Source organism: Dipodomys merriami, unplaced genomic scaffold (assembly GCF_024711535.1).
Source record: "Dipodomys merriami isolate MVZ:Mamm:240054 unplaced genomic scaffold, mDipMer1.0.p SCAF_175, whole genome shotgun sequence".
NCBI classification, from domain to species: domain Eukaryota; kingdom Metazoa; phylum Chordata; class Mammalia; order Rodentia; family Heteromyidae; genus Dipodomys; species Dipodomys merriami.
In genome coordinates, this window is record NW_027203104.1 from 2,322,711 (window position 1) to 2,335,160 (window position 12,450).

At 38.1% G+C, this 12,450-nt stretch overlaps 1 protein-coding gene across 1 annotated transcript in view; it reads left to right on the forward strand.

The window, feature by feature from the left end:
• The window catches only part of LOC138829681 (zinc finger protein 585A-like), a 43,167-nt gene extending 35,016 nt beyond the window's left edge, over nt 1-8,151 (forward strand). The window contains exon 2 of the mRNA XM_070026155.1: nt 4,155-8,151. Coding sequence (XP_069882256.1) covers nt 4,155-5,253 — 1,099 coding nt within the window. The 3' untranslated portion in view covers nt 5,254-8,151. The remainder of the gene's footprint in view (nt 1-4,154) is intronic.
• The last annotated feature ends 4,299 nt before the right edge of the window (nt 8,152-12,450 follow it).

Below are 12,450 nucleotides of genomic sequence, written 5' to 3' on the forward strand. Positions count from 1 at the left end.
TTTGTAGTTTTTTTTTAAAGTGTCTTCAATTGTTTTCCCCATTTCTAGTTTTTCTGTTCACATGACACTGAATAATTGAACCCGTGCATTCTAGACTAGCACTCTGGAGTAAGCCACATTTCCAGCCCTAAATCTAGTACCCTGTTCTTTGGTACAATTAATTCTTTGAACTGAGGCCTTCCGATTTGCCTGGTAATTGCAATATTTATTTATGCATATGAGTATTCTACATACATTTCCTTTAATAAAGTGATGAGTTTATATATTGGATCTTCATGCATTGTGAATCATATGGTGCTATAAGTTTTATTTCAACAAACTATTACAGATATTACATAAAATATATGACCAATATATTCCTTTAAACTTACCTACACATTTACCATTTTAGTTTCTTTGTTCTACGTGTATATGAATGTGGACTCCTTTTGCTCTTCTCTTGAAGCACTTCTCTTGTAACAGTCTTAAAATGCAGATGTGTAATTAATCACCTCTCTTTCCCTGACCATATCTTCAATCTACATTTTTAGTAGAGTTCCTCTGCCCAGTGGATTGTGAATTGAATGTTATTTTCTTTCAATTCTTCACATATATATTTCCCTTTTGTGTGTTAGTCAGCATTCACCTCTGGTATTGCCAAGCATGGCTGGCTTGGCCATTCATCATTTGTAATAGGGTTCAGGTTCAGTGTGGGAGTCCAAAACCTCTCCTCTTAGCCTCTGCAGGCAAATTAGCACTGTTATTTCCTTCCAACTTTTAAATTTGTCTTCTGTATCTTTAGATCACATCCCTCTTCTAATTTTTCTCTGTCTTGCTTGTCGTGGTCCTATTTTTTGTTTTTCGTCATCTTGAATGTTCCTTAAGCCTCTATCCATCCTCCATCCTTCCATGAAGGCATATTTAAATGAAAATGTAGTCAGGGAATATGGTATGCCCCTCACAACTATATTGTGGATTGTAGAAGGTAGGCCAAGTTCACAAAACTTCCTTCTAGCAGTTCTTTTTTACATATGAAAGAAATATCAGGGTATCTATGACCATACTTCAGTATTTAGCACTGAAACTACAAAATAGTTAACATAGGATATTTATATATGGGAAGTAAATCAGATCTTATAAGGGCCAATCCATCATTAGCGACGTTCTTAAGTACTGTTACTGCCTTTAACATTTATGTAGACACTTACTTTTCATGAATCAGTAAGGTGCTATGTATTCCTTGTGATGTCCTAAATGTGTTGTGATTGCTTATGAGATACCCTGTGTGTGTGTGTATGTGTCTGTGGTGTGTGTGTGTGTGTGTGTGTGTGTGTGTGTGTGTGTGTGTGTGTGTGTGTGTGTGTGCGTGTCTGTTGGTTGGTTGTGAGGTTTGATTTCTGGACCTGAGCACTGTCCCTGAATTCTTCACCTCAAGGCTAGTGCTCTACCACATGAGCCATAGCAAGAGTTCTGCTTTTCTCCTGGTGATTAATTGGGGATGAGTCCCACAGACCTTCCTGACTTGGGCTAATTACTTGATTCAAATGTGCCATTACAGAAGCTGGTGTCATTTGATGATGTGGCTGTGGACTTCAGCTGGGAGGAGTGGCAAGACTTGGATCATGCTCAGAGGACCCTGCATAGAGATGTAATGCTGGAGACCTACAGCAACCTCTTGTCTTTAGGTGAGCAAAAGTCATTTGAACATGCGAGATCAAAGGCTGTTTTCTTTTTTAAGTAGATATATAAATATTTATGTTGTTTTGGTAGACGATTCCAGTCCATGGGAATATAAAATTCCTGTCCATTTTTTCCACTTCATTATGTAATTGGAGACAATTTTATTCCCATTCATCAAGAAACCCAATCAGCACTTGGACCCAAAATCTAAACTGCATTCCACTAATAGAAAGAAGACTGTCTTCCTAAACTTGGGGTGGTTTCTGTAGGTGCAAATATAGTCTAGAATAGAAAGTACATCACTATTTGAAGTATGATCTGAAAATCACTAGTTGAAAGTGGTTATTTGTAATCAACCCTGATCCTGGGTGCAGTGGCTAACACCTGTAATCTTAGCTTCTCTGGAGGCTGAAATGTGAGGATTTTGGTTTGAAGCCAGCAACTGCAGAAAAGTGACCATGAGGCTTTTATCTCCAAATCCCTTCACAATCTACAAATGTAGCTGGGACTGAAACGAGCAGAATGCTAGCTTTGAGCAAAAGAGCTGAGTTCAAGCCACACAATTGGCAAAATAAGTTGAAAGCTGGGGAATATCAACGAGGGAGTGGATAAGAAATGAGAAACAAGGTTTAGGAGCAAGTTTGTGAACATGATGTCTAAGACCTTACAGTAATGATGACCCATCCTACCAATAGTTCTTCTCTACTTGTTAATAACAGGACACTGTGTTCCTAAACCTAAATTGATTGCCAAGCTGGAGCAAGGTGCAGAACCATGGATAAGAGAAGCCTCAGACAAGAATCTCACAGGTGAGATAAAGCATCTTGCATGGTGGTTTTGTAGCCAGAGTCCACTTGGTAAGTTTAATGAGCTGTACTGAGCGATAATGTTCCTAGTTCCCCTGAGTCATGTGTGGCAGAGAACTAGGTGATCCTTTGTCTCAAGGACATGACAATCAAGAATTTACATGGAGACAAACTGATTTGGCTGTCCCAGTATAGTTAAAGTGAGCAATTTTCTTTTTCTTTGTAGAAATCATTCTTAAACAGAAAAAGGAAATGAGAAATGTAGAAAATGAGGTCTCATTTTCATTGAAACAAGGGCTATGCAGGTATGAGGAAATAAGGAGTATGCCAGGAATGCTATCCTGTGAAGAGGAAAATTGCTTCTTGGTGATGGTGGAAGTGAGTGAGATTCAGAAGCAAAACTTTTGGTTCATAGGGGATGACTACCTGGGTGGTGAGCTGCAGTATCTTTGGTCTTTAATGGTTGTGAAGGAGCAGGAGTGTCAGAAAAGGAAATTTGATGAGAATTTGACTAAGGGTGAGGGAATCCAATTTTAAAAATGCCACCAATCCCTAAAGTAATTCTTAGTGAGAAGTTAGAACTGAAGAGATGGAGGTATAAATCCTTACTCTCAGGAACCTTCCATGCTTAGCAGAAAGGCAAAGGGATGTATCATACACCCTAATGGTCCCTAAATCTAGACAGTATTTCTGTTCCTCACCTAATGGATGAGAAGCAAAGCAGCAAAATATATAAATTATTTCCACAAATTAAAAGAAAAATAATAGCTATTCCCTCCCTTATGACCAAACCTCGAGGGTATTGAAGGCAGATGTTTAGTACTCAGCTTATAACTAATAGTGTGTAGTTGAATCATTTCAGTAATTAATTCCTTGAGAAAAACAGAAAAGAAAACAAACAGAAAAACATTATTTACCATTGTAAAATGTCAGTACTACTTTGTTAAATAATACATTACAGAGAAAAGCTTATATTCTGCATCAAAGAGTTCCTGCTTTGATCTTTTAAAATCTCGTAACAGTTAGGATGCACGGAAATGCCTTTATTGTTACATTAAGGAATCTTGAGGTCTCATTTATGCTTTTGTCTGTCTTTCTATATCTTATTGTAGATGTCCAAGAAAAGGAGTACAGGACTAAGACCTGTCAGCAGAGTCCCTATGATTGTCTTTCTGAAGTAGGAGTCATGAATAGTAACACAGGGGAGGAAAATGGGAAATTAATAACTTTTAATTTGAGATCAAAACCTAAGTCAGAGCTGATTAGGAATAATAGGAACTCCTTAGGGATAAGGACAGAGGAGTTCAGGCAGTGTCAGAACATGCTTCTCCATGGCGAGCGAGACGGGATGTGTGCTGCTTATAGTCCTGGATTATCTCCTGTATTTATAGAATCTAACCAATATGGACATTCTTTCACCCGGAAGACACAGCTTACTGTCCATCAGACAACACACACAGGAGAGAAACCTTATGAATGTAACCTGTGTGGAAAGTCTTTCAGCCAGAAGGCACACCTTACTGTCCATCTTACAACACACACAAGACAGAAACCTTATGAATGTAACCTGTGTGGAAAGTCTTTCATCCGGAAGGGAAACCTTACTTTTCATCAGAAAATTCACACAAGAAAGACACTTTATGAATGTAACAAATGTGGAAAATCTTTTCACTTGAAGGCATATCTTACTGTCCATCAGAGAATACACACTGGAGAGAAACCTTATGAATGTAACAAATGTGGGAAGTCTTTCACCCAGAAGACAACCCTTAATGTCCATCAGACAACACACACAGGAGAGAAACCTTATGAATGTAACCTGTGTGGAAAGTCTTTCACTCAGAAGACACAGCTTACTGTCCATCAGCTAACACACACAGGAGAGAAACCTCATGAATGTAATGTGTGTGGAAAGTCTTTCAGCCAGAAGACACACCTTACGGTCCATCTGACAACACACACAGGAGAGAAACCTTATGAATGTAACCTGTGTGGAAAGTCTTTCAGCCAGAAGTCATACCTCACTGTCCATCAGAGAACACACACAGGAGAGAAGCCTTATGAATGTATCCAGTGTGGGAAGTCTTTCACGCAGAAAGCAAACCTTACTGCTCACGAGAGAACACACACAGGTGAGAAACCTTATGAATGTAACCTGTGTGGAAAGTCTTTCATGCGGAAGTCAAAACTTACATATCATCACAGAATACACATAGGAGAGAAACCTTATGAATGTAATGTGTGTGGAAAGTCTTTCATCCAGAAGGCACACCTTACTGTCCATCAGGCCACACACACAAGAGAGAAACCTTATGAATATAACGTGTGTGGAAAGTCTTTCATGTGGAAGGGAAACGTTACTTTTCATCATGAAATTCACACAAGAAAGACACTTTATGAATGTGACAAGTGTGGAAAATCTTTTCACTTGAAGGCATACCTTACTGTCCATCAGAGAACACACACAGTAGAGAAACCTTATGAATGTAACAGCTGTGGAAAGTCTTTCACCAGGAAGGTATACCTTACTGACCATCAGAGAACACACATAGGAGAGAAACCTTTTGAATGTAACCTGTGTGGAAAGTCATTCAGCCACAGGGGAAACCTTACTGTCCATCGGAGAACACACAGGAGTAAAACTTTAGGAATGGAACAGCTGTGGAAAGAGTTTCACACAGAAGTCAACCCTTACTTTTCATCAGAGAGCACAACACAGGAGAGAAGCCTTATGAATGCAACAAATGTGGAAATAACCGTTCACAGGAGGCCACAGCCTAGCATATAAGAAAATTCACCCAAATGAGAAATCTTTAGAATGTAACAAGTAGGGAAAGTCTTTCATCTGGAAGAGAAGTCAGTTTGCAATAGAGAACCCACACAGCATACAAACCTTATCAAGGTAGAAATGTGGAGTTTTTCAACCAGAAGGCACAGCTCAGGGTTCATCATTGAACACACGCACACAAGAGAAATCATAGCAATGTAAAACATGTAGAAAGTTTTTCAAAAAAGTTCTAAGTACTCTGTCATTCTTCCCTGAATGTCCATCTTCTAAAATTTCTCAAGTTCCATTTCCAGCATTCTCTATTGGGAGATCTACAAGAAGATGATAATGTCTAATTTCTGTTTCATTAAATTCTAGGATGATATTTACCTTTTTCCTTTCATTTTGCTGTTAGTTTCATTTGAACTCATGGCCCTTTACTTCCCTTTGGCTTTTATTCTCAAGCTTAGCACTCTACCCTTTGTGCCACATCTCTAATTTTGAGGTTGTTGTATTTAGTATCATGAGTCCTATCATTGGGAAGCAGTCTACTTTCTTCAAAGGTGTTTACAAAACTTATGTAAGTAAAACTGAAATGTTATAAATTAGGAAAATAAGTATTTTCGTAGAATCTATAATACAAATTGAGTGATTTAATGGAATTTTGTAACATTTAAAAATGAGAAATATTTGAGAATTATAGATGAGTAATAAAGTTGATTTAGTAAATACTCATTTTATGTGGTGAAATTCAATAAAAGTGACATAGAATCCATTCAGATTTTATGTGGAAAGCAATTTTCAAATTTTTTGTAAACCTAGAATACCTTCTATAACATCAGTCTGTTCCCCCCATGGAAATGAACAGTTCTATAATTTTTATAGAGCTGGTAGAATATGTCATATATTCATACAGTCTTTCACAACAGAATAGACAAAATTCATATTTAAAGGATACAGGTATGGCTTAGTTGTTAGAGCATTAGCAAGTGAGCAAAATATCATGTACTTGGTTTGAGTCCCAGTCCTGGAGCTAAAAAAACAAAAAAGAATATACACTTAACATTCTACAATCCCATGTGTAAAAACAATTCAGGAGCCCCACATGAACATGTCTCCATAGCAACAGCTTGTGAGGACTTTAGAGACATACTTGAGAATGTCCCAATGATTCATGAATGTGAACCTCTTGGCTTTGAGTGACAGATTACAAGGCAAGGCATGCATCAGCAAGTTACCAGGGTGTTTACATTGTGTGTGTGTATGCATATCTATGTAAGTAAATATACATATATATCAGTACAAATTCATCCAGTCACTTGAATCCATCCATAACCCTCCATAGCACCATTCATTTTATCAGATCTTTTCCACAATCATTGGCTCTACTAACCAGCTCATCTCAGGTGCAGTCATGGTGCAACAGAACACAGACCCATATCAGGACCTAAATACAGGCACATAAAGGAGGAAACTCCTTTACTGTATGATCAAGTCCTCAAAGAAGGGATAGCAGTAAGGTTATTTAAATTATTTGGAATTGAAAACCCAAGAAATGAAGACTCTTACAAAGAAGAGGACTAAAAGTGAAGGAATTTCATTTATTGAAAATAAAAGCAGGTCTGGGAAGGTGGCTCAGTGGTAGAGCGCTTGCCTTGCATGCATGAGGCCCTGGGTTCGATTCCTCAGCACCATATGTGCAAAAAGAAAAAAGACAGAAGTGGCACTGTGGTTCAAGTGGTAGAGCACTAGCCTTGAGCTGAAGAACTGAGGGACAGCGCCCAGGCCCAGAGTTCAGTCCCCACGACCGGACCCAAAAAATAAAAAATAAAAATAGCCTCCTTAAAATAAGAAAAGAAAAGTAAAGCACAACTCATCTTTCCATGAATAGTTTCTCTGACACATTAGCACCTGAGCAACATTGCTAGTTCCCCAACTCAGCTTTTTTCTCCCTTTCACCCTGAGGAGTGTCTGAAACTCACCTGAGGAAAACTGTTGGGTCAGTGTAAAGTATTTGGCTCATTTTAAGAGTCTCAGAACACTTATGAAGCAGCTGAGCACCTGTGGTTCACACATGTACTCCTATCTACTCAGAAGGCTGAGATCTGAGGATCATAGTTCCAAAGCAGCCCAGATGCAGAACTCCTTGAAATTACTATATCCAATTCACCCAAAGGCTTTAAGTGAGCATGTGGCTCAAGTGATATACTACTAGTCATGAGCAATCAAGTGTAGGGACAGCACCTCGACCCTGAGTTCAAGCCCCAGGACCAGCAAAAAAGCAAACATCGAAGCCCTTATTCAGTACCAGAAATAAATCAAGGCATGTAAATATCAATATGTAAAGCTGCTGGGCTTAGGCTGCTCGTGCTTACAATTCTGAAAGCTGAAGATCTATCTTTGAAGCTTGCCTGGGCAAAATGAACAAGGAACTCTTCTCCCCAATTAACCACCATAAAGGTCATAAGTAAGAGGTATGTGGCTCAAGTGGTACAGGATTAGCCTTAAGCAAAGAAGATCAGGAACAGCACCTAGGAAATGAGATCAAGTACTAACATTTGCATGTTTGACTGATGTACAGAAATCAATACCATTGTAATCATGTATATGTATGAGTCAAGCAGAAAAGGTCAGATAAAGTGATGTTAGGAAAATGAACTCTAAGATATGTATTTTAAATGCTTTTTTTCTTTCATGCATTTGTTTATAATGCAATTATAAGATTATTTCTTTGTTGCTTTGTATGTCCCTCCCCCACAGTATAACCCCTGCTTTCACTGTATTTGATATCGGTATAATTTGTGGAGGGGAAGGGGAAAAACAAGTCGTTTAAATAAGGATACAGGTGGACCTGTTGTAACAATGAGAAGTACAAGTTGTCATGTCAAAAACGAACTTTACAACTTTGGGGGGGGAGGATTCGGTGGGGGGAGGGAGTATGGGAAGGGATGGGAAAGGTAAACAAAGGAGGAGGCTACAATGCTTGATAAGAAATGTACTCATTATCTTGCCCATGTAATTGTAACCCCTCTGTACAGTATTTTCACAATAAAAAAAGATTAAAAAAAAGAAAAAATCATTTGAATACATATCTTATGGTTCATTTCCCTAACATCAACTTATCTGACCTTTTATGCTTGACTCAGACATATATTAGTTATTGCAAATAAAGGAAACCACAGGACCTATGTTTCTCTGGGCCTGGCTTACTTCACATAATTTTTTCCAAGTCTTTCCATTTCCTAACAAATGGGGCAATGTCATTCTTTCTGATGGAGGCATAGAATTACATTGTGTATATATACCACATTTTCCTGATCTACTCATCGACTGAGGTACATCTGGGTTGGTTACATATCTTAACTATGGTAAATAATGCTGCAATAAACCTAGTTGTGCTGGTAGCTTTAGTGTGGTCTTGTTTGTGAACATCTGGGTAAATGCCCAAAAGTGGGATTGCTGGGTCATAGAGGAGTTCTATGTGAAGTCCTTTGAGGAAACTCAATACTGTTTCTGAAGTGGTTAAACAAGTTTACACTCCCACCAACAATGCAGTAAGGTTCCCTTCTGTCCCCATCCCCTCCAGCATCTGTTGTTATTAGAGTTCTTGATTTTAGGAATTCTAACTGGGGTGAGGTGGCATCTCAATGTTGTTTTTATTTGCATTTCTTTTATAGCTAGGGAGGGTGAGCATTTCTGCATGTTTCAATTGGCGATCCTTTCCTCTTCAGAGAAGTTTCTCTTTAAGTCTTTAGCCCACTTATTTATTAGGCAGTTGTTTCTTTGAAGATTTGTTGTTGGGGGATTTAATTTTTTGAGTTCCAGGAATATTTTAGATATGAGACCCTTGTCTGTTGTATGGCTAGTGAAGATCTCCCAATCCGTGGACTTTCATTTGATCTTGCTAGCTATGTCCTTTGCCAGGCAGAAGCTCTGCAACTTCATGCAATCCCATTTGTCCAACCTTTCTTTGATTTGTTGGGTTTCTGGGTCTCTATTAAGAAAATCTGGGCCTGTGCCAAGGAGACCCAGGGTTCCTCTTATTCCATCCTGGAATGTTTTCAGAGTGTCTGCTTTGATGCTGAGGTCTTTGATCCATTTGGAGTTGATTCTGATGCAGGTTGATATATAAGGATCTAGCTTTAGTTTTCTACAAGTAGTTAACCAATTTTGCCAGCACCATTTACTGAAGAGGCTGTCTTTCTTCCATTCTCCTTTTTTAGCTCCCTTATCAAAGTTTAGATGGCTATAGGTCCATGGGTTCATTTCTGGGTTTTCAGTTCTATTCCATTGGTCCTGATGTCTGTTATTGTGCCAGTAACAAGTTATTGTGATTACTATGGCCTTGTAGTAGAGTTTGAAATTTGGTATTGATATTCCTCCAGCACTGTTTTTTCTGTGGAGGATCATTTTTGCAACTCGGGGTCTTTTATTGTTTCATAGGAATTTTTGGATTGCCTCTTCTCTTTCCTTGAAGAATGAGTTTGAAATGTTGATTGTATCGCATTGAATTTGTAGAAAGCCATGGGAAGTATTGCCATTTTGACGATGTTGGTCTTTCCAATCCAGGACTATGGGAGTTTTTGCCACTTTCAAAGTTCTGTTTTGATTTCCTTTTTCATGTTCTTAAGGTTTTGATCATAGACGTCCTTCACTTCTTTGGTTAAGTTAATTCATAGGTATTTTATTTTTTGTGGGGCTATTACGAATGGAGTTGCTTTCATAATTTCAGCCAATCTTTTCTCATTATTGCCACACAGAAAATCCATTGATTTTTGAGGGTTAATTTTCATACCCTGCTACTTTGCCGAAGTTTTGAATCAGCTTGAGTAATTTGGGAGTGGAGTCCGTGGGCTTCTTTAAACACAACATCATGTTATCTGCAAAGAGGGCGAGTTTTACTTCTTTTGCTTTTGGATCCCCTTTATGTTTGCAAATTGTCTTCTTGCTGTAGCTAGTCATTCTAATACTAGATTGAAGAGAAGTGGAGAGAGTGGGTATCCTTGTCTTGTTCCTGAGTTAAGAGGGAATGGCTTTAGTTTTTCACCATTAAGTATAATGCTGGCTGTAGGTTTATCATATACAGCTTTTATTGCATTGAGGAATATTCCATGGATTCCAAAGTTTTCCAGAAGCTTCATCATAAAGGAGTGTTGGATCTTGTCAAATGCTTTTTCTGCATCTATTGAGATAACCATGTGGTTCTTATCCTTGCTCCTGTTGATGTGGTGAATTATATTAATTGATTTGCATATATTAAACCAGTTTCTCATCCCTGAAATGAATGCTGTTTGATCATGGTGTATGATTTTTTGGATGAATTGTTGAAGTCGATTGGCCAGAAATTTGTTGAGAAGTTTTGCATCAATGTTCATCAAAGAAATGGGTCTATAGTTCTCTTTCTTTAATGAGTCCCTGCCTGGTTTTGGAATGAGGGTTATGATGGCTTCATAGAATGAGTTTGGTAGTGAACTTTCTCTTTCAATTTCATTGAAGAGTTGGAAGAGTATTGGTGTGATCTCTGCTTTGAAGGCCTTGTAGAATTCTGCTGTAAAACCATCTGGTCCCAGGCTTTTCTTAGATGGGTGGTCTCTTGTTGCTGTTTCTATTTCAATGCTTGATATGGGCCTGTAAAGATGGTTTAACTCATCTTGTTTTAGTTTCGGCATGTCAATAATTGCTAGGAAAAGGTCCATTTCTGCCAAGTTCTCAAACGTATTAGCATAAAATTTAGAGAAGAATTCCCTTATAATGTTCTGAATCTTGGTTGTTTCTATGTTGATGTATCCATTCTCTTCTCTGCATTTATTTATTTGGGTGTGTTCTCTTCTCTTTCTGATAAGATTTGCTAAGGGTCTGTCAATTTTTTCAATTTTTTCAAAGAAACAACTCTTTATTTTGTTGATTCTTTCTATGGCTTTTTTGGATTCGAATTTATTCAACTCTGATTTAATTTTAATTATTTCTTTCTGTCTACTGGATTGGGGTTTATCTTGCTGCTCTTTTTCAAGGAGGATCAGATGTCTCATTAAATTGTTGGTTTCAGATTTCTCCAATTTGTTGATGTAGGAACTCAGAGCTATAAACTTGCCCCTGAGTACTGCCTTTGCTGTGTCCCAGAGGAGCTGGTAATTTGTGTGTTCATTTTGGTTGAATATCATGAACATTTGAATGTCCTTTCTAATCTCTTCCATGACCCACTCGTGATTCAGCAGTGTGTTGTTCTGCCTCCATGTGTTACACGACTTTCTTTGTTGGCTTTTAGTGTTGAGTTCTAATTATATTCCCTTGTGGTCTGAGAGAATGCAAGGTATTACTTCAATGTTTCTGATTTTGGATAAGTTTGCTGTGGCCTAAATGTGGTCTATTTTTGGAAATGTTCCATGTGCTGCTGAGAAAAACATGTATTCTGATGCTGCTGGGTGAAATATTCGGTAGATGTCTCTTAAATCTAGTTGATCTATGCAGTTGTTTAGATCTGCAGTTTCTCTGTTGAGTTTTTGCAGAGTTGAACTATCTAGTGGGGAAAGTGGTGTGTTAAAGTCTCCAACAATTAATGTCTTTGGATCTATGTAGGATTTGAGGGAAAGTAGTGTTTCTTGGATAAATTTGGGTGAGTGCTCCGTTGTTGGGCAAATAGATATTTAGAATTGTAATATCCTCCTGAAGGAGAGATCACATAATTAGTATGTAGTAACCTTCTTTATCTCTTCTCATGAATTTTAATTTGAAGTAAATTTTATCCCACCTGTTTAAGGGGCCGTTTGCTTGGTAGATTTTGTTCTAGCCTTTCACATTGAAAATGTGTTTGTTTTTATGGGCAAGATGTGACTCCTGAAGGCAGCAGATAGAAGGATCTTGCTTTTTAATCCAACTAGACAGTCTATGTCACTTAATTGGAGAGTTAAGTCCGTCAATGTTGAGAGATAGGACTGAGAGTTTTGGGGAGTTCATGCCATTTTATCTACCTTCTTTGGGGCTGTGGCAACTGGGTTCTTCCTATGGTTCTTGGATTCTCAGGTTGTGTGTGGTTTATTGGCCTTTATTGTTGTCTTGTTGGTTTCCTATGTGCAGGACATCTTTAAGAATCTTTTGTAGGGCTGGTTTGTGAAGATATATTGTCTGAATTTTTCTTTGCTATGGAAGACTTTTATTTGATCTTCGGTTATGAAGGAGAATTTATCTGGGTATAGTATTCTTGGTTGATAGTTGTTTGTC